The sequence below is a fragment of the Podarcis bocagei genome, assembly GCF_964188305.1.
Source record: "Podarcis bocagei genome assembly, chromosome: 5".
Taxonomy (NCBI): domain Eukaryota; kingdom Metazoa; phylum Chordata; class Lepidosauria; order Squamata; family Lacertidae; genus Podarcis; species Podarcis bocagei.
Window position 1 is genome coordinate 43,319,045 of NC_138129.1, and position 23,119 is coordinate 43,342,163.

General features: G+C 43.6%; 1 protein-coding gene across 2 annotated transcripts in view; it reads right to left on the reverse strand.

Annotated features, from left to right (window-relative positions):
• TMCC2 (transmembrane and coiled-coil domain family 2) overlaps window positions 1–23,119 on the reverse strand; it is a 109,480-nt gene that overhangs the window by 64,784 nt on the left and 21,577 nt on the right. For both annotated transcript variants that reach the window (XM_081193445.1, XM_081193448.1), the window contains exon 3: window positions 21,891–22,409. In XM_081193445.1, coding sequence (XP_081049571.1) covers window positions 21,891–22,409 — 519 coding nt within the window. The remainder of the gene's footprint in view (window positions 1–21,890; window positions 22,410–23,119) is intronic.

The following is a 23,119-nucleotide window of genomic DNA, read 5'->3' on the forward strand; positions in this document are numbered from 1 at the left end:
TTGGTGCTGTCATAACATGACAAGACCCAGGTTCCTGGAGTTGAAGCCGTTATAATTAAACTGGATTGCATTTGCAAAAGAGCTAGAGCTAAGGGGATATCTGTTTATTATGTTTTGAGTCTGCTTTTGGGAGAATTATTGTCTTGGAAAGTGGATCACATCAATACAGAAAAAAGGGGGGGGGATGCCAAGAGAAAAAGACAAAAGGAGTGGAGGAACAATGTAGAGGAGGGAGATCAGTCCTTTTAGGCCAAAACAAAGTCTTAAGCAATTCATATTTACATCCATTTTGGTCAGGGCTGATCTCACCTTGTTGCTGTTCTTGCTTGAATAGCAGCTAATGACTCGTGTTCCTTTGGCTGAGCAAGGAGGTGGGAAGCAAGCGTGCGGCAGCTGCTCCTTTTGTGGCTGATGGATGGGGCCAAAGTTGGTCTCTCCTTTGCCACGATGTGGTTCCTGAGAGGCAGGGCAGGAGGAGCAGGCCCCTCCACCCTCCTGGCCTTTGGGCACTTGGCCAATAGCAGAGGCGAGAACATGCTGCCCTCCAGCTCTGCAATCCCATGGTAACTTCATCAGTGTCTGGATTAATATATGTGTGATGATTTTCCTTGATCACTTCCTGATTTGTGCTCCTCCTGCATTTATTAATAGGCTTGCATGAAATTAACAAACTTGTTTCATGAGACATACACGCTTAGTGCTAAATGCAAGCTCCCAACGTTTTGTGAACAGCTTTGACTTTCACGCCCTAAAAGCACACCGGCAAATGACCCCTCCTAGAAATTATGCCCCATGTCCCTAAGAGGCCATTTGTTCTGGAGGCTTAAGTTTAAGTGCCAGCAGGTGGATGAAACCCATAAGAGGCACATGTAAGAAATCCCTCTCAGGGAAAGAGAAATAGGTAGAGTCAGATACCTTTACTGTTGCAACCTCTTCATGGGTGGCTAGGTCAGCCAAGATCACTGCATGCTGCACAGAGAATGGGAAGCATAGAGACTAATCAGAGCCATTCAAACTGCTATTCAGTACATGGGTGTGTATGTTTTAGAATGCTCTTTGGTTCATAGGTTTGGACATTTGATGTATTGTTAAAACACATAGTGTGCATATACAAGCACATGTGCAAGAATGCATGAGCATGCATATGTATGTATGGTTTTTACAGCATTAATTAGGCCACACTGCTGCTGGGGTTGGAATGGCACTAGAGTCACTGAGATGTCAGGACATAACCTCCATTTGTTCACACATGTGGTTCTCACATGAGCCCATTCATCCATGCATGTGTGCGCACACACAAAAACATACATAATAGGAATCACTGAACAAAGAAGGCGGCTTTTGTTTCACGGGACATGGAAAAAATATATGACACAGTACAGGTTAGAGTTACTGTCTTTTCAGAACAAACTGTGGTGTTGTTGTTGTTTTTCCATTGCTCTAAGAAGGCCCCTCAGCAACAAAACCCTAAACTTTCTTTCCTGTGGCATGCTTAATTATTCATTGTGCGGTGGTTGTGTTCATTTAAGCTTTCTTACCAACGCTTTTGGTTAATGCACACAATTTGGCACTGTCAAAGAATAAACGGACATAAATCTGACATCAAGAATCACAGAACAGAGAAACCAGTAGGAGAACACTTCAATCTCCCAGGACATTCTATAAAAGATCTCAAAGTAGCTGTTTTACTACAAAGGAATTTCAGAAATAGACTGGAAAGAGAAGCTGCTGAATTACAACTCATTACCAAACTTAAAACCATGAAAAGACCTGGGCTGAACAAAGACATTGGATTCTTATCTCACTATACATAACTAAACCATTTCTCACCTTCCCACCCCTTGCCTTTTCCTGTAAGACCTATTACAGTCATTAAGAGTCGTCAAGAGGCTCTCTCAGCTATCTGCCTATCTCCCATTCCCACCACCCTTCTGAGTAACACCCCTCCCCACCTTCTCACTATATAGAAGGATCTGGCAACTTCTGTTTCAGTGTATCTGAAGAAGTGTGCATGCACACGAAAGCTCATACCAAGAACTAACTTAGTTGGTCTTTAAGGTGCTACTGGAAGGAATTTTTTTATTTTGACAATGGGAGGAATTAGACTCTGGCTTTGGAGGGAACAATAATTGGTCCAAGCACCCTTTAGTGTCACGTCAGTTTCTGGCAGATCATGAAGAGCGGCAGTACAAACCTGTTGACTAGACAAAGGCTTAGCTGCACGCACCTAGAATCATAGAATCATAGAATCATAGAATCATAGAGTTGGAAGAGACCACCAGGGCCATCGAGTCCAACCCCCTGCCAAGCAGGAAACACCATCAGAGCACTCCTGACATATGGTTGTCAAGCCTCTGCTTAAAGACCTCCAAAGTAGGAGACTCCACCACACTCCTTGGCAGCAAATTCCACTGTCGAACAGCTCTTACTGTCAGGAAGTTCTTCCTAATGTTTAGGTGGAATCTTCTTTCTTGTAGTTTGGATCCATTGCTCCGTGTCCGCTTCTCTGGAGCAGCAGAAAACAACCTTTCTCCCTCCTCTATGTGACATCCTTTTATATATTTGAACATGGCTATCATATCACCCCTTAACCTCCTCTTCTCCAGGCTAAACATGCCCAGCTCCCTTAGCCGTTCCTCATAAGGCATCGTTTCCAGGCCTTTGACCATTTTGGTTGCCCTCCTCTGGACACGTTCCAGTTTGTCAGTGTCCTTCTTGAATTGTGGTGCCCAGAACTGGACACAGTACTCCAGGTGTGGTCTGACCAGAGCAGAATACAGTGGCACTATTACTTCCCTTGATCTAGATGCTATACTCCTATTGATGCAGCCCAGAATTGCATTGGCTTTTTTAGCTGCCGCGTCACACTGTTGGCTCATGTCAAGTTTGTGGTCAACCAAGACTCCTAGATCCTTTTCACATGTACTGCTCTCAAGCCAGGTGTCACCCATCTTGTATTTGTGCCTCTCATTTTTTTTGCCCAAGTGCAATACTTTACATTTCTCCCTGTTAAAATTCATTTTGTTTGTTTTTGCCCAGTTCTCTAATCTGTCAAGGTCGTTTTGAAGTGTGATCCTGTCCTCTGGGGTGTTAGCCACCCCTCCCAGTTTGGTGTCATCTGCAAATTTGATCAGGATGCCCTTGAGTCCATCATCCAAGTCGTTGATAAAGATGTTAAATAAGACCGGGCCCAAGACAGAACCCTGTGGCACCCCACTAGTCACTCTTCTCCAGGATGAAGAGGAACCATTGATGAGCACCCTTTGGGTTCGGTCAGTCAGCCAGTTACAAATCCACTGAGTGGTAGCAGAGTCAAGACCGCATTTTACCAGCTTATTTACAAGAATATCATGGGGCACCTTGTCAAATGCCTTACTGAAATCAAGGTAGGCTATATCCACTGAGTTCCCTTCATCTACCAGGCTTGTAATTCTGTCAAAAAATGAGATCAGGTTAGTCTGACTTGACTTATTTTTCAGAAATCCATGCTGACTATTGGTGATCACAGCATTCCTTTCTAGGTGCTCACAGACTGTTTGCTTAATGATCTGCTCCAGAATCTTCCCTGCTATTGATGTCAGACTGACTGGGCGGTAATTATTTGGGTCCTCTCTTTTCCCCTTTTTGAAAATAGGGACAACATTTGCCCTCCTCCAGTCTGCCGGGACTTCGCCTGTTCTCCAGGAATTCTCAAAGATGACTGCCAGTGGTTCTGAGATCACATCTGCCAGTTCTTTTAAAACTCTTGGATGCAGTTCATCTGGCCCTGGAGACTTGAATACATCTAAACTAGCCAAATATTCTTGTACTGTCTCCTTAGTTATTCTGGGCTGTGTTTCCTTTGCTGAATCATTTGCTCCAAATTCTTCAGGTCGGGCATTGTTTTCTTTATCGGAGAAGACTGAGGCAAAGAAGGCATTGAGGAGTTCAGCCCTTTCTGTGTCCCCTGTTTGCATTTCACCATCTTCTCCTCTGAGTGACCCCACTGTTTCTTTGTTCTTCCTTTTGCTACGAACATACCCATAAAAGCCTTTTTTGTTGCTTTTAACCTCTCTAGCAAGCCTGAGTTCATTCTGTGCTTTAGCTTTTCTGACTTTGTGTCTACATGTGCTGGCTATTTGTTTGAATTCCTCTTTGGTGGTTTCCCCCCTTTTCCATTTTTTGTACACATCCTTTTTTAATCTTAATTCAGTTAAAAGTTCTTTAGATAGCCACCCTGGCTTCTTTAGGCACCTTCCATGTTTCCGTCTCATTGGTATTGCCTGACGTTGTGCTTTTACTATCTCCCTCTTAATAAACTCCCAGCCATCATGAACTCCCTTTCCTTTTAGTATTGCTGTCCATGGGATCTCACCCAGCACTTCCCTAAGTTTTATGAAGTCGGCTTTCTTAAAGTCAAGAAATTGAGTCCTAGTATGCTTGGCTGCTCCTTTCCGCTGTATAGTAAACTTCAGAAGAGCATGATCACTCGCGCCTAATGATCCTTCCACTTCTACCCCACTAACCAGGTCATCAACATTGGTTAGGACCAGATCTAAAATGGCTGTTCCTCTTGTTGCTTCTCCCACTTTCTGGACAATGAAGTTGTCTGCAAGGCCAGTGAGGAATCTGTTTGACCTTATGCTCTTGGCTGAGTTTGACGTCCAACAAATATCCGGGTAATTGAAGTCCCCCATTACTACTATCTCCCTTCCTTTTGCATGCTTGGCCATCTGTTCCAGGAAGGCATCATCTATGTCCTCCGTTTGGCTTGGGGATCTATAGTAAACTCCCACAATGAGGTCTCTGTTATTCTTCTCTCCCTTAATTTTGACCCAAATGCTCTCACATTGGCTTTGAGGTTCTAAATCTTGGATCTCTTCACAGGTATACACATCCCTGACATATAACGCCACTCCTCCTCCTTTCTTGTCTGGTCTGTTTCTCTGAAATAGATTGTATCCCCCCATTATTACATTCCAATCGTGGGACTTATCCCACCAGGTTTCAGTGATGCCTATTATGTCATATTTAGTTTGCTGTACCAAGAGCTCAAGCTCATCTTGTTTATTTCCCATGCTTTGCGCATTAGTGTACAGACATTGAAGTCCATTAATCATTCCCCCGTGTCTCTTATTTAAGGATTTTTTCCTCCCACCACTAGGTCCGCGTGCTGTTTGCTCCATTTGGTCTATGACATTTGGATGATCATCTTCATTAATTGATAGACTCCTACCTTCAGGAGCACTGTCTCCCTCCCCCACATTAGTCAGTTTAAAGCCCTCCTGATGAGGTTTCTGAGATTTTTGGCAAAAACATTCCTCCCAACCGTTGTGAGGTGCAGCCCATCACTTGCCAGAAGTCCATCTTCAAGAAACTGCAGTCCGTGATCTAAGAATCCAAACCGTTCCTGTTTACACCATTTGCGAAGCCAGCTGTTCACTTCCACTATTTTCCCCTCTCTCCCTGGGCCACGTCGTTCAACTGGGAGGACAGACGAGATGACAATTTGTGCATTTAGTTGCTTCAATTTCCTGCCGAGAGCCTCGTAGTCTCTTTTGATCTTCTGGAGGCTATTGCTTGCAGTGTCATTGGTTCCCACATGAACCAAGAGGAAGGGGTATTTGTCAGTGGGTTTTATGATTCCTTGCAGTCGTTCAGTTACATCTTGGATCTTAGCCCCGGGGAGACAGCACACTTCCCGAGACATCTTGTCAGGCCCACAGATCACTGCTTCTGTTCCCCTCAGTAGGGAATCCCCTATCACCACTACACGCCTCCTCTTGGGTTTGGTCGGGGTTCTTCCGTGAGCTGTCCGTTCCAAGGTCGCCTGCACATTCCCTGAGGACTGACTTTGCTGCTCGTCTTCATATACCTGATCGACTGTAATGAGGGAGAGATCCTCAAATGGAGTCTGCTCTTCGTCTTCCATGCTAGGGGAGAGGACCTCAAAGCGATTGTGTATTTCTAAACAATCAGAGTGAACCCTGGGCCTCCTACTTCTTTGAGTCACGTTTCTCCATATATCTGGCTCCTGTGTTGATGAACTAGCCTCCTTCTCAGGGGAGTCCCCTGTCTCCTCCTTGGTGGGGACGGTGTGCTCTGTTGCTTCCAAGAAGAGCTCCAGCTCGCTAATTCTTTGGAGCGTAGCTACACGTTCCTCCAGTTGCTGGACTTTGTCTTTTAAAAGTGCAATCAACATGCAATTGCTGCAGGTGAAGCTGCCTGCAACCTTTGGCAAGATGGCAAACATTGCGCAGGAATCGCAGGCGACTGCAGCTGTTCCCTCCCCTTCCATCTTGAGATCGTGTTGTTGGGGGTGGCTACAGAGGTCCTCCATCATAAAAAGCTTGAAGACAGGACAAATAACTTCGCCCACAAAAAAAAAAAAACACCTAGGTCTCCCCCAACAAATGTTTGAGACTAGCTCCCCTAAATCTAAAAGATGGATATAACTGCGCGCGCCGCCAGGCGCGCGCCGCTGCCCTACAAACTCTGATAAGCTCCTCCCACAGCTAATCCCCTGCCTCAACAGAAACCCTGCCCCCTCTGACCTTTACACAGGGAAAACAGCTAATCAGCCACAAGAAACACACACACACAAGAAAACCCTTTTTGCTCCTTCTTCAACTGCTGCCCTACAAACTCTGATAAGCTCCTCCCACAGCTAATCCCCTGCCTCAACAGAAACCCTGCCCCCTCTGACCTTTACACAGGGAAAACAGCTAATCAGCGACAAGAAACACACACACACAAGAAAACCCTTTTTGCTCCTTCTTCAACTGCTGCCCTACAAACTCTGATAAGCTCCTCCCACAGCTAATCCCCTGCCTCAACAGAAACCCTGCCCCCTCTGACCTTTACACAGGGAAAACAGCTAATCAGCCACCTAAATTAATCTTGTTAAAACCACACATAAACTCAATTAAGATTAACTAGCACTATTTAAAGCACAAATGTTTAGTGAACTCAGATTAATTTTTTCCATGTTAGGACTTCTGTTTTGCTATATTCCTTTTCTAGGGGATTCATTTCACCCTTCTTTTGTGGAATTCGAGTTAGCATTAGTTTGGCCCATTCAGTTCTGGTATTCAAGAAAACTTGTGTTTTTATGATTGCCTTTCCGGAAGAGAATTTTCATGATTAATTCAGTGTCTTTCATTAGTCTGCTTAACTGTATCCACCCAGCACTTCATATTCCACCTGCAATTCTACAATTTTATTTATCGCCATACATTGCTTTGGCCCTGAAGAGTGATTAAATAACTGGAAATAAGTGTATGTGATACAGGAATATTACAATCACTCTAATGGCAAGCAAGCCCTGACCTTTAAACTCTCATGTTAACTACAGCATATATATATATATTTAATGGGGAACCAGTTTTGTCTCAGCTTTTAGATGGACATTAGAAAACTAAAACATGAATGCATGCTAACAAGTAGGAGAACAAGATGCTGTCTTTAATACTAGAGCCTTTTGAGTAAGTCTCTGTTTATAAACATCCTACTATTCTATTAACAGGTGCATAACTGTCCCATTAAACTTTAATTAGTTTAATGCTAATCATATATCCAGTGCGCTTCCGATGCCACAATGTCCCATTACAGCAGAGCTTTTCGCACAGCGGCTCAAGAAGGGCTGGAGAGTCAGCATCATTTCAATAAAGGAATCTTGGAGCAAGCGGTTTGGAACTCAAATAAAAGGTTTATTTACACAAAACAAAAACCCTGGTGAAGAATCACACATTTCAGCAAACACACCCCAAAAGAAAAGGAAGGGGGAAGGGGCGGCAAACACACACAAGTGAGTTGACTATTTATACAAACTCACATTCCTGGAAGCCTAACGACCTTCAGCTGCTCAGTGATTAGAGCGTCTTGATTAGAGCTTCTTAACCCTTTAATACCAACAATAACAGAACAAAAAGAACCATCAAAACATGGACTTGCCAGCTTTTTTTCTGGGACAGGTCCTGTTTTGTCAGAAGGACACATGCCCTAAATTTTTGCTTATGATGCAGCTATTCAAGATACACAGGGCCTAAACGATGAAAATGGTGGCAATCCTACTCTGCACTGAAGATAAAGAGGGCCCACTTTATAATCTCAGCTAAAGCTACTTCACACAATCCATTTTTAATCTTTTACCTAGTTGCTGGCTGGTTTCCAGGCCCAATTCAAGGTGCTCACATCAGTGTTTAGAGCCATAAAGGACTTAGCCCCTCAAATATCTGAAAGACTGCCTCCTTTCCTAAAGCCCTCTCATGTGCTAAGATCAGCAAAGGGGGCAGGAAAGGACATTTCTCTGTGGCAGCCATTAAGCTGTGCAATTCCCGCCCCTCAGAGGTGAGTCTGTCACCTTCATTGCATAGTTCCTGCTATTTGCTGAGGGCACACCTCTTTATCCTGGACACTTGAGCTTTATATATTTTGGCACACACTTTATTCTTGTAACAGTGATTTGTCTTAAATGGTTTTTAATATGGCAATTTAAATTGCTGTTACCAGTGCTTTAAAAAAAAAAATGTTTAGGAGTACTCTCATTTTGACTCAAGAAAATCGCCATTTTATAGTTCAAATTGGGGGAAATAAATACAGTAAATGGACAAAGATTCACAAAATGTTTAGGGGTATGTGTACCCCCAGAAGAAGAAAAAAACACTGGCTGTAACCCACTGTGGAAACTTGTGGTGAAGTGTAGGTAAGAAATCAAATAAATGCCAATTAATTCTTATTGCTTTCCCAAATTTGCCAAAAAGAGAGAGAGAAAAATTGAATGAATGATAATTTGTTTATTTTTAAATTTTGAAAAAAAATAATGTTCTCCCCCCTTGGGATTCTACTCTCAGGGCAGCTATCAGTTGACAAATAGAAAAATACAGCTAATCAAAATAAGAAATGAAAGACATTGGAACAGCAAAAGCAATCAAACAGCAAAATAAAACCGTTTCAAAGGGCCTGAGAGTGGGAGACACATTCTGAAAATGGGGTGCCACTAGTGATGTGAGGTGAGAATATTCTCTACTAGAAAATTCTCAGGAGAATATTCTCCACAAACGTTGAATTTTCAATTTCAAGTTTGGTGCAAAAAATCAAAGAATGTGAATTCACTGCATTGCCCCATTGAATAAAAGTATCTGTACAGTTTTTGGTTGCCATCTGAACATGTTTACCCATGAATAAACATGTATATTAACTAATTATATCATTTTCAATGCATTAAAATGAATATTCTCCTATTTTAAATGAAAATTCTCTAAGTTCTCATTAATCGAGAATATTCTCCAATAGATTATTCTCGAGAATTTAACATCACTAGGTGCCACAGCCGAGAAGGCCCTCTTTCTGTCTGACTAGGTTAGGACACCCACAGAAGGCGCCCCAACAATGACCTAAGTATAGGGGCATGTTTGTGTGGGGAAAGGTGGTCCTTCAACTTTAAAAAGTAAGGGCTCTAAAAAGTAAGCATCAGCACTTTGAATTGAGCTCAGAAATAGACTGTGCATGTGTTTTTTAAAAAATAGCAAGGCAATTTCCCCTGAGCCACTCCCAGTTCAGAGTCTAGCAGTTGTATATTTTGTACTAACTGTAGTCTCCAAGATGTAATGTGCATGTACTACACATTATAGTCATCTACTCTGGAAATTACCAAACTGTGACGAACTGTGGTCAGGAGAGGTCACAGCTAGGACACCACTTGGTGAAAAACACTTCATGTAACAGAAGCCATTTGGACATCTTTTGGGAAAAAAGGATCAATCCTTTAGACAGCAAGCACGATTATTTGGGGAAAGGGCAACCCTACCCAAAACAGGGTGAGCACCAGATCTATGTCAGACAAGCCACTAACCAAAAGCATTTCTGCCTTGTCACAAATGAGCAGCAGCTTCTCATCTGCGGTCCTGTATTCCAACCCAGCACTTCCTCTGCCTCACGTGAAAAGGAGAAGTTGAGCATGGTATTGTCAGCCTTTTGGTTAACACTTCATTTCAGAACTCCAAATGACCTCACTATGTGGTTTCAAGTAGATATTGAAGAGCATGAGAGCCATGGTGGAACCTTGTCAAAAGCCCATAGCAGGAAAACAACAGTTCTGAGCAGCAGTTTCTTGTAGACAAAACAAGTTGACTCTTAAATGGGATTTTGGAATAGTGGACCAAATCATGATGATTTTCTGCATTACATCCAAATCGTAACCCATACCCTGAGTATTATTTGAAAACTGTACTGAATCCCAGTGTGGTAAATTGTGGTTTCATAAGCTTAACATATGTTGATTTCAGCTGATTTAAAAACAAAACAAAAATGGCAGTTCTCAATCTTGCCATATGGTTGGGTTTGTCTCAATTCAGTTTTATAGTTAAAGGACACAATTCTGACTCCTACTCCCTGCCCCAGTAGGACTTTGCATGCCCAGGTGCCATGAGCTCACTGCCCAATAGGGCACTGCAATCCAAAAGACCACTTATAACAACATTATAGGGTTCAAATTAGGCCACAACTTTATTGATTATAGGTGCAACGGGTGTGGCATAGGCACTGGGTCAACCAATATCAGCCAACCTGCCTGCTAGATGATCAACCAAGGGATCAAACCAATATCGAGGAGGCCCTATGGCATACACCAAATAGGAGCCACCTCTCCAGGATTGACAACTCAAATAGTGCTATGAGTCTAGCCTCCACTTGAGCATCTGGACAGAGGCACCTCCCCCAGGATCCATTTAGTGGGATGCCCCATTCCCTTGGAGGGGCAGGCAGGGGCTTACAACCTCCCCTCCGACCATGACTAGGTTTTACCCAATGTCTTCTCCGCCAAAGTTGTGACAATTGCTACAAGGCAGGAGAAACCCGCCAGGGTCAATAGGGTCAATAGACCTGGTGGGAAAATTCCTCATTGGCCCCAAATATGGTGAGCAACTTTGTCCAAAGCAAGGTCAGATCCAACCTACCCACCAAAGTACCACCACAGCCCTGACATACACAGCAATTGAAGCAATGTGGGGGCAGGAGGATTGGGCCCAATGCTGATGTGCAACAGCTGTGACATGAACTCGGGATCCAACAAATCCAGGGTTGGCTCAACCCTATTCCTCCTCACACTTGGAATGCCCCATTTGGGAGCTTTCTTCTTGCCCATGCCAGCAAAGATACCACCATGGACTATCCACATGCCTACTCAGCAGTCAGTAGGAAGCTGGCTGAGAAGAGTGGACGAATCCTTCTATCTAATCCGAACACACACACACACACCAGCCCAGTGTAATAAGGGCTTGGACTATCTTACAAACCATTAAAAATATGTAGTGGTGAAACTAAAAGTTAAGGTAAAGGATCCCTGGATAGTTAAGTCCAATCAAAGGTGACTATGGGGTGTGACACTCATCTTGCTTTCTGGCTGAGGGAGCCAGTGTTTGTCCACAGACAGCTTTCTGGGCCATGTGGCCAGCATGACTAAACCGCTTCTGGCACAACAGAACACAGTGATGGAAACCAGAGCACACAGAAACACTTTACCTTCCTGCTGCAGTGGTACTTATTTATCTACTTGCACTGGGATGCGGGTGGTGCTGTGGTCTAAACCACTGAGCCTCTTGGGCTTGCCTGTTGAAAGGTCGGTGGTTCAAATTCACGCAATGGGGTGAGCTCCCATTGCTCTGCCCCAGCTTCTGCCAACCTAGCAGTTCGAAATTGGTGAAACTATTACCAGGGTGCCCTAAGAATGATACCTGGCAAGTCTGCAATGAAAGCCCTGAAGAAAAACATCATTACTGCCCTCACAATGCACCAGGGCAAAGGAAAGAAACAATTACCAATTAAAATTCTTGACTACAACAGAAAAAATTACTGTGGCAATACATAATCAAATGTACTTGCAGACATGAAGCTGCCCAAAGGTAAAGTATAAACAATGCTCTACAGGAAGCCCAAACCAATCCCAGTGTGGATCTCCCATCAAATTCTACAAACAACAATATAGCTTCCCTGCTGTTCTTTCTTTGTATAAAATTCTATCTCCAACTTGGTGAAAAATTCAGGACCTTTTCCTAAAAAAATCATAAAGGGCCATTGCCACAGGCACAATAACAGCTAGATGGATGGTTCGTGGGTGTGTGTTTTTTAAGCGAACAACAACCAGGCTTTTGCTTGGGTCCTTATGGCTGGGTGCATTATGTGCTCGTGCATGTCTGCTGTTGCTACGTGCCAAACGGCAATTGAAATAAGAGAAGAAAAATGCCGATGCCGCTTTTCCATTGCCTCCTCATCACGCAACAAAAGGATCAAGATCACATTTCATTCTTTAGAGTAACGCAGAAAGACATTCATTTCAGACGCTCAAGGGGCAATTGTGGGTTGTCATGATCCATCTGTGTCTCTCCTCTGGATCCTTTTCTTCTGAATTTATAAATCAGGATGCCAGGAGGTCGCTGTGCTGCTGAATGGTATCAGCGTGGAACAGGAGCCTGTCACCCGAGACCTTTCGTTTCCTTTCAAGCAAGAAAAGCTCTGTTGGTGGTACCCATCATACAGGGCACCTCAGTCACAGCAGGCATAAAAGCCTTTGGAACGCGAGCCAAGAGGCTATTTCCCCCTTGTTTTTCAGAGCCCAAATAGGCTTTTGCTGAAATTAATGTAAGTATGGGGTAAGTATGGGGTAAATGTTTTCAATTTCAATTTGTAGAAAGCTTTTTAAAAAAATAAATCAATCTTGGGCTAACTTTAAAAGTATCCTGTTTTTGAACAGTTAGTTGTTTTTAAAGAAATAAATATTCAATATGTGTCCAGTAGTAGATAGGTAGCCGTGTTGGTCTGCCATAGTCAAAATAAAAAAATTCCTTCCAGTAGCACCTTAAAGACCAACTAAGTTAGTTCTTGGTATGAGCTTTCGTGTGCATGCACACTTCTTCAGATACACAATATATTCAATATGTGGTTTGGGATATCCTTCTACTTCAGACCCAAATGTCAGCCTCAGATGTTGAAACTGAAATCTGCAGTGGCTTCCACATTTCGTTTTCGGTTATGAAATTAAATTGGGACCAAATAAAGCGAGCCCTGTCTCTTCTACCACTAATCAAATGGTTTCCGTGAGCTTTTAATGTTTGGTTGGGGATAACTTTGCCAAGGCCACAGAGGGTGCAGAGAGGCCAACACAGGACAGCTTGGTGCATATGAGCCTTAGAGTTGCTAGAGCTAACATAACTGGGGAAAACGGCTGCTTCTTCCAGAGCCTCACAGCCTCATTGCCTGCATAGTTTCATTTGTTAAATGTGTTTTTACAAGACTTTGGAAGCTGCTCTGCATTGCAGCTTACAAACATGTGAATGTGGCTAAACAGATGCTTATACATTGGGAAACTTGTTTGTTTGAATCTTGTCAGATTCAGGCTTAGGAACCCCCCCCCCATTTATTGCAGAAACAACCCTGAGCTCACAGTCAGCAGAGACCTACAGGCAGCTATATCTCCCTGACTAGTTTCTAAAAACATGGTACACTCAACTACAAATACGGACATCCCATTCACACAACAACAGGTGCACACCTAAAGATGTAATATATGAAGTGACCCTTAGATTACTATAGCATATTCTCTGGAGGTTGCCTTAGATGACTGTATGGAAGCTGCATACTGGCAGCCTTCCTAATGAAGTTTGTTTGTTTTATCTCATTTACACTCAATGAGTGTATTATCTCATTTATTTATTTGTATTTATTCATTTATTTTCAAGTAAGTGTACTGTGCTAGCCAAAGTTTATTACAAAACCATACAAACACAGATGATACAAAACAAAACTTCTGCTTAAACAACCAGAAACATGTTATTGCAAGCAAGACTATGAATGAAGACCCTCCACAACAACATACAGTGCATTTTTATTATTATTATTATTATTATTATTATTATTATTATTATTAATTAAATTTGTATACTGCCCTTCATCTGAAGATCACAGGCTGGTTCACAACATAAAAATACAAAATGAAAACACAAAATACATAATTAAAAAAAGCAAGAGCAAAGCAAACCAATACCCCCCCCCCAGACACATTGAAAAGGCCAAACGCAAAAAGATATGTAACGAAGGTGCCAGGTGAGCCTCCTTGGGGAGAGCATTCCATGAAAGGGCCATTCTCATGTTGCCAGCCTTCAGCCCCCTCATGGAGAGGGCACATGAAGAAGGGCCTCAGATGATTATCACAGTTCATATGAGGAGAGCTGGTCCTTGACGTATTGCAAGCAACGCCACCCATCCCTAACCATGGTAGGTAGTACTGAAAGCCACAGAGGGGTCAAGAAGAATTAAGAGGGACACATTTCCTCTGTTTCTCTCCCAACAGAGGTAAATCAAACGGGGCGACCAAAGCAGTTTCTGTGCGCAACCTGGCCTGAATCCCCAGATGAAATGGTTCTAGGGAATCAGTTTCCTCCAAAAGCGCTTGAATCTGGTTCACAACCACCCGCTCAAGAACCTTGCCCAAGAATTTCATTGTAGACCTCCGAATCTCCCTTACAATTTACTGCTATTCAGGATTTTTATTTTCAAATGTATAGCCTGCCTCATCCTTTATATTAGGACTAGGGAACCTTTTCTTCTGCTGAGGGCCACTTTCCCACTAGAGTAATCCATTGGGGGCCATGTTCCAATAGTTGATGGAGCCATATCTGATGATGAGCAGAGACAAAAGTGCTCCGGGTGAACTAATCTAGAACAAAGACTCCCCCACCCGCTGGACTTCAATCTTCACCTCAGATTAGAATTCTCAATCCTATGCAGATCTCTCAGAAGTAAGCCCTGCTGGGTTTGATGGGGTTATTGTCAAATAAATATACACAGGGATTGGGAGGAGTTGCTTGTGAACAGACCAATATAGCTACCGTTCCAGAAAGCTTTAGTGTGTCAGGGAGAGAGAGAGAGTGCACAGATGCCTACCAATTTGTTCTCAGACTATTGGAGAAAAACTTATTTTCATCCAGGGGAAAAGTTAAATACTGCCCCTTGTGGTAGTTTCCACTGCTCTTGTTAAGTTGACAGCAACTACTTTCTCGATTGGCTTTATCAGCTCTCTTTTGTTAACTTGCCCTCAGCTCTGGGGCTCAGGTGAGATAAACATGAAAGCCAGCATGTCTAAACAATTCTAATAAGCCAAGGCTTCCAGAAGGTCAGGCTGATAGAAATTTGGAAGTATTTGGCATCTGCAGCTGAAGCTACAAAAAAAAGCCCATCCTGATAAAAGTAGGATGGGCTGCAGTTTAATGGCCTTTTAAGCTGTGCAGGCATAAAAAGAAAAGCCCCAATTCAGATCCTCAGCATCTTCAGAGAAAAGATCTCAGGCGTGGGAAAGGTAAGGCGTAAGAAGGACCTGCTAGATGCTCCATCTAGTCCAGCATTCTGTTCTCACAATAGCCAACTAGATGCCTATGGGAGCTCTCTCCTCACTTGCGAGTCCCAGCATTCAGAGGTCCAGAGGCTTCAGCCATAATGTCAGTGGCTGATGCAAGACACTGCTGGCTAGGAGCAGGCTCTTTAATGCTGCTCTGTCATAACCTTATGGTGCAGAGTTTGCGTCACTCCACCCTTCAGCTGATGCTCAAGAGCGGCCGTCCAACTGCGGCAGCGAGTGCACACCGTCAAATTCCTCAAGATGGTTCACATGATGACCACATGTAGAAAGATGAGAATGTGAAGAGAGCTGTCAGCTATTCCTGTGTGGCTGCTGGAAAAAGAGAGGTCACAAGGAAAGGTGCTGGCTCACTACTTGGGGTCCACATCACTGTATCATGTACAACAGCCTTCCCCAACTTGGTGCCCCCCATATGTTTTGGACTACTGATGCAGTCCCCCAACAGCATGGCTGTGCTGGCTGGGAGTTGTGGTCCAAAACATCTGGAGGGCACCAGGCTGGGGGAGGTTGAGACAGATGAAGTGGACAAAAAAATAATAATCAGCATGGCTCAATTTCAGTCTCTCTGTGAGCAACATGCAAAAGCAATTGTGCAATTAATTCCAAATAACAGACATTTGCAATTTAAGGTCTCTTTCCTTGTTTAACTAGCTCCCTTGGATAAGCTCAGTACTGAATAACTTTGGCTCAATGCAGCTGGGAATCTCAACATGCAGAAATGATGGGACTATGCTTTAGAGGGCCAGGACCATAGCTCAGTGGTACGTTTTTATTACACTGGGGCCAGTCACTGCCTCTCAGCCTTACCTACCTCACAGGACAATTGTAAGGTTAAAATGAGGAGAACTATATATGCCACCTAGAGCTCCTTGGAGAAAAGGTGGAATATAAATGTAATCAATCAGTCAGTCAGTCAACCTAGCAAGTACCAAATACTTCCACAATTGCTCTGCATAGAGGATAGACCATAAGTCATTGAGGGGAAGGGAATATCCCTGTATAGGTCATTAAAAAGCACCCATGTGCCTATAAGCCTGTACAAAGCACTGTAACCATGACAAGACACTACTGGAACACAGGAGCAGCACACATTAAGTCTCTGAGCCTGTCTGGAATGCCTGCCTAATGCATCAATAGCAATCAGCGGCGGCAGCAGCAACAACAGTAATAATCCTGGTGTGTGTGTTTCTCTCTGCCAGGCAACTGGCTTTCCATCTTTAAAGCAATCAGCTAAAATTGCAGCTCTCACTTATCTCTAACCCTCCCAGGCAAATAAGCAAGCTGGCACCCTTGATGTCATTCCAAGCTCAGATTCATTTTGGCAGGAGCCTGCAGCTCTCCAGTCCCGATACTCACTCTCTCAGTCTACAGGGAGACACAGCTGTTGGTTTTGTAAGATACAAAGCAAGAGAGAATTGAGGATCAAGACTTTATCGGTTCTATTTCTGACACTGAGAAGGGATATGTTCTCTGGCAGCCCAAAGAGGGGCGGGGAAAAGGTATCAGGATACCTCTGCTAAACGATTTGGAGGATGTTGTCTTCAGAGAAGGGGGACTTAAAACCTGGGATCCTATAGTTGGTAAGAGAAACATGCAGAGGAGCCCCTTATCATTTTGAAATGACAGCACTCATAATCAAAGACAGAAGGCAGAAGGGAGCTGCCAAATGGAGAAGGTAAATGGTAGCTGCCTGCAAGCTGGCTAGCTTGCTGGCCAAAATCATTTAAAAAAAAAAAAGAAACCTTAAAACTGTACCACTTGGCATTAATTTTGTTCCAATGATCCAATACCTTTGGCAGGCTGAAAAAGAAAACCCCTGAGTATTCCACCCACTGCCCTTACTAACAAGTCACAATGAAGTACTGATGGCTGTGTGGTCCAATGCTCTACCCAAGGCATCTACTTTTTGGCCTATTTATGAAAAGGTAGTTCCCCTGCCACCTATGAAATATTGTCTCTCATTTGATTGTGTGTGTGTGCATTTGTGCATGCGCACACATCAGAACACATGTGACTGTACCTCTTTTGCACAGTGCAGGTGCTGTAACTATGTAGATATGATCAAAACAACAATAAAGGTCTAAGCGTATGTCAGGTAAGCATATAAGCAGCAGCCAGTTACCCCACCATACACTAATGTGTACGGACACCCACACATACACACAATAAATTTATACGCTATAAATCAGAGAGAGCAGCAGAAGGGGATTTGGGATGCCAGAGGAGTGTTTGGGGGGTGAGGCACTCCTGATACTGCCATCATTTTAAAAAAGAAGCCAAGTCTCAACAGCAGAGTTCTCATATGTCACAGGTACAGCAACAGGACCCAGACTTCAGAATGGGCTAAAAATAATGTGAGGGATTGGAATTCACCCAACACTATCCCAGCCCCCCTTCAATGTACATTTCCATCTGGCAAATGTGCAAGGGGCAATGCTTGCATGATCTTCCAAGCAATGTTCAAGATCCTGTCTTATGAGAAGCAGCTGTATCCATGACCTCCACTTTGACTACTACTTGCAGTTGCTTGATAGGAAATATTGTCTACAGAGCAACAAACAGTGCATGTACAGAACGACAAGAAAATACCAAGACTTCAGTATGGAATTAGCCTGATCCCGCTGACCCCAAAGGAACCAGGCAATTTATTGTTCTCCTAGCGGAAAGGTCTTAGCAGCTGCAAAAGCCCTTACTTAGGATTTGCAAAGCTCCTCACAAACTCCCCCAAATCCCCTCGCTGAAAATATTCACAGTCACATCCGCCACCTTCATTTCACCCAGAGACGTGCCCAGGCATCTTCCAGGCACCCAAAACAACACGTTTGCTCAGTAAAGATGGGCTGCTTACGCAGCATTAAAATTCAGCTCACAGGTATGGGTAATTGCTGTTTCATATCTCTCAGTGTTGCTCTGGCCAATAGAGAAACTTTGCAAAGATGCTCAGGATAGCTTGGCTTTATGGCTGTTGAGCCCATGCAGAAGTGAGAGGGGGGCTCAGCCGGGTACACTTGCCCTGGGACTTGGAGGGCCAAGCTGATTGGGGGGCCCTGCCAGGGACTGGGTGCCTTTTTGTTTGAGTTTATGACTTTATTCTAACAAGACTCCAACTCTGGATCTCAGGCAAGCTGTGCATGGGCCAGGTGGTTACGCTTGTCCCATTGGAATCCTTGTCCCATTGGAAGTTCTCAACTAACTCCATGACAAGAGCTCAGCTCCAAGCTCTAAGCCCCAGAGCAAGACCTTGTCTAACCAGATTCTCAGTAAGGTCATGTGCGACATTATTTAATACTGTGATTCTTAGGCAGGAAGATAAGGACAGGAGATAATTTTGCTACTGTTAGAAATGGTAAACATTTTGAGATTTCTGTTCCTGAACCTGCAGAAAAAATTTGGAGTCTTCGTCTTATGCACATAAAATGGGACAATAATGGGACAAGAAAGACCTAGGGCTTTCTGGTGCACTCTGTTTTAGGGGGTAAGTCTTTTGGTACCAGGTTACATATCACAATGGGCTGACGCTATACAGTGTTAATTCAGTTAATTCTGTAATTGCATATTTTAAATATTTTTACTTTGTTTTAATCATAGCGTTAAGTGGTAGTGGTAATGTTGTCAACATCTATATAAAGGGGGAAGTTAATTAGAGCAGTGCCAAATGTTTCATGATTACTGGCTTGGAAACTGCTTTCACAGAGACAGAAAAAACCCTGCAAATGGTTCAAATATTCAGTTTTTAAAAATCCTGTGACTTCCATTGTTTCTGATACTGCTTCATAGTTATCCCCGCCCCTCAAAAAAGTCATATGGGCAATCACAGCCAATCAGGGATCACATAATGAGAGGGATGATGCGGTAGCACTATTCAGCCAATCAGTTTTAACTACATGAAATCATCACTAAGGCAAAATGAAGATGATCCAGAGCGAGAGCAAAGCTTCCTGAATTTGTAAGCTTGCAGCAATCACAAAAAAACCTGCTGAAAGAATCAGAATCAGGCACTACCTGCAACAACAGCTGTCAAGGCCAGGCAGAAAACTTTTGAGATCTCCGTGTGTGTGTGTGTGTGTGTGTGTGTGTGTGTGTTTGTACAGGGGTCAGCAAACATTTTCAGCAGGGGACCGGACCAATGTCCCTCAGACCTTGTGGGGGGCCATACTATATTTTGGAGGGGGGAAATGAACAAATTCCTATGCCCCACAAATAACCCAGAGATGCATTTTAAATAAAAGCACACATTCTACTCATGTAAAAACACGCTGATTCCCATCCGCGGACCAGATTTCGAAGGCAATTGGGCCGGATCCAGCCCCCAGGCCTTAGTTTGCCTACCCATGGTGTAGAACAACTGCTAAAGTTGTTGCTCCCACTCCAAGTTGGTCTTGACTTGAATTTTCATTAAATGACCAGATTCTGAAAACCCACAGCTATAATGATATCATCCACTTTCAGCAGATGACAAAGATTTCATGGACTTACTGGATATCGTTCTAGCTCATCAAATGGCAGCATGACTGACCATGATGCCAACTAGTGAGGTCATTCATAAAGCAAGCCTACTGCAAGGAAGGAAGGAAGCATAATGCTAAAAATAGACAACATGAAAACCAGCAAGTAGGAAACAATGTAGGACATGCAATGTTGCCTTTGTAGGCCTGCAAGTCCACACCCATAGATTAAGCAGTTGCCCTGATGTCTGACATTAACAGCATAGTCACAATGTGCTACATGAGTGGGCAATCTGTGATCGCTACATCCTTCCTGATAACAGCCAGCCCAATCTATGTGGAAATACAGAAACAGACTCACATAAATGAATGTCCATGCATTAAATGCCCTCCACATAGAAAGCTAGGTATCATGGAGGATTCTAGTTTACTCTTCTCCCTAACATGCTAATTTTTTATGTGCAAGGAATTAGCATTAAATGGTGCAGTCTAGATATAGGGCAACTGCCTAGACTCAGAATTCAAGTCAACTGTTCACCATTCTCAGCTGTTCTTTTTTCATTCAATGAAGGTAAGACTCTGCATTCAGGGACTCACTGTCATAGCAGCCTTGGTGCCAGGATGGAGAATCTGTGGCCCTCTAGAATTCAATGTTTCTCAAACTTGGGTCTGCAACTGTTGTTGGACTACAACTCCCATCATCCCTGATAATTGACCATGCCAACTGGGGCTGATGGGAGATGGAATGCAACAACATCTGGAGGGCCAAATGGTCCCCATCCCTGTCTTAGTGGAATACTGAATAATCAACATAGAAATCTAAAATTCTGTGGTCACAATAAATGTGAATTTTGCAGGGAGAGGTCTGAAGTGCTATGCAGACTAGAATCCAGTCTTTTTTAGATAATCTATAGTAGGCACAGGCAGAAGGTAGATTGGGATCTACTGGTAGTTTTCTAGGTGATTTGTAGTAGATTGAGAAAAAACATTTATGACTCCCAACTGTTTAACAACAAATCTTTTCCTACCTAAATTGGGCGGCTGCAATGAAAACCGCTAATAAGCAAAAGTGGATTTTGCCCTAAAGGACTGTGAGCTCAATTCAGATCTGGTACCAAAAATAAATTCCTAGTCTCAGGAGGCGCTCAGAGGCATAGAATTCCAACTATGTCTTTTGCAGCTGGTTCTGATTAGTAAATTGTGGGGTTTGGCTAAAAAACAAAGCTCATCCTACAACCCTGAACTCTGCCCACCCTAATCTAGGGAATGACAGAACTTTTCACACTCTGTTAATGAAAGGACAGGCAAGCAGACATATGGAGATAATTGGCAATACCATAATAATTTCAGAAGGCTAATTTGTAGCAATGCTGGCTAAGCTCAGCTAACTAAGGTTTAGCCTTTTGATATGAATTCCACCCGATTTGTTTTAGGTGCATCTGATGGAGTTGCATCTCTCTTTAGCATGGAGGTGCTTCTGGTGATAAATTTTATTTAGTTTTCATTTAAAGCTGGACCTATGTAATTTGCACTTGCTGAAACAACATGAAAACCAAAACACTGCCATCCATCAAAATTTGCAGTTCTCCAAAGTATGTCATGCAGCCCTCCAGCCAAGAAACATCAACAAAATGCATTCTATGAGGTAAAATTGCCCAGCAAAAATGGGTATATTAGGCAAAACTGCACACACAAAAATGTGTATGTTTGGAGAAATTCACACTAAAATGCTGCTGAATTTTCATGAAGATAACAACAAAAAAATCACAAACTGATGTGGAAGTGTGAACTAAAAATTAGAAAAATGAAAACCCAAAGAACCTGAAATTGACAGATTCACCCATTCCTATGTGCTTCTCACAAACCCCACAGGTGGCACCAAGCAACCCTGCCAAGTTGCTTTAGCTTGTTAGATAAAGACAGATGTTGAAACTCATTGGATTCCAGGGCCTTGAATTCCCTATCAAAGAGGCGGGCAACAGGAACATAGAATACTATGAAGTGAAATGGGTTTCCCAGTTACTGGACACCTCATACTTCTGGACCTTCAGTCTTACCTTGTCAGCGAGGCAGTCAGACTCTTCCGCCAGGAGGTATACGGTCCCACCCTCGGCCATAAGGAGAGCAGTGTCAGTGGTGGATGAAGATCTTGGCCGGCCTTGGTGTTGGTGCAGTATTGCTGTCAGGCTGCTATCTTGGGGGGCCTTGCGGACAAGGTGCGGGCTGATTTTCTGGGGTTCCAGGGAGCCACTCTTGGCTCGCCGACTGCCGCTGTGCAAGCTAGTCCCCCTCTTGATGGAAGGACGGGAGCGGATCTGCTGCAACACCCTGTTGAAGGCAGTGGGCCGAGCCGGAAGATCATGGAGAGACATGGCATAGGAGACACGGTGCATCTCAGGGGAACGTTCTTTTTCGTCTGGGGAGTCGTGGTCAGACATGCCATGGTGCTGGTGCTGCTGCTGCTGTGATGACTCCTGGGAGTTATGGTGCTCCCGTTCCCGGGACCGTCTGCGGCTATGGAAAAGATGCTTAAGGCCATGGCCAAACATAGATCCCTCAGACAGCTGTTGTATCTTCTGCATGGAGAAGAGAGACAAAAGCATTGGAAGCACAGGGGCTACACAGGGCTTCTCTTACAGAACACAGACGGCACAGAACACAGATGGAAAAATTAGCTCGCAATATTGCCACAATCCTGCAGCTGCATCTTCTGTTGTTACAAACTGGTTTAGCGTTTTTGAAGTCCAGGCTCACCCACACATAACAATCTGGAGTACAATATTTTGCATTTCATGACCATGAACCTAGGGATCCAGCACTCTCAGCATTGATTAACCCCTAGGGTTCCACCACCACCACCATTTGTTGAACTATCACAATTCACCACCAGTACACACTTATACACACTTACTGCTCCCCCAGGCCTCCCAAAAGATCCTACGTCAGCTAGCATCCAGCAAGAACCATTGTCAGAGCACTTTTGCCAGGGCAGGAGGCAATGGATGTGAGCAATGTGGGGTAATGATTATGATGATTGTACAATACCAAGCGACTGGAAGGCTGAGAGATCACATTGATACCATTTAATAGCACAGTGACATATTTCTTAAGGGGTGGGAAGGGTGCTAAACATCAGGATTATTCATCATTCCTATGCAACCATCAAAGCCTGGCATAGTATGCCCTATCCATTGTTACACCTGGATGTTTTAAAGGAGATCACTATATTACATTAAGATCTGCAGCAGAGGTGGGGAAGTTTTGTGGTCCTCTAACTGTTGCTGGG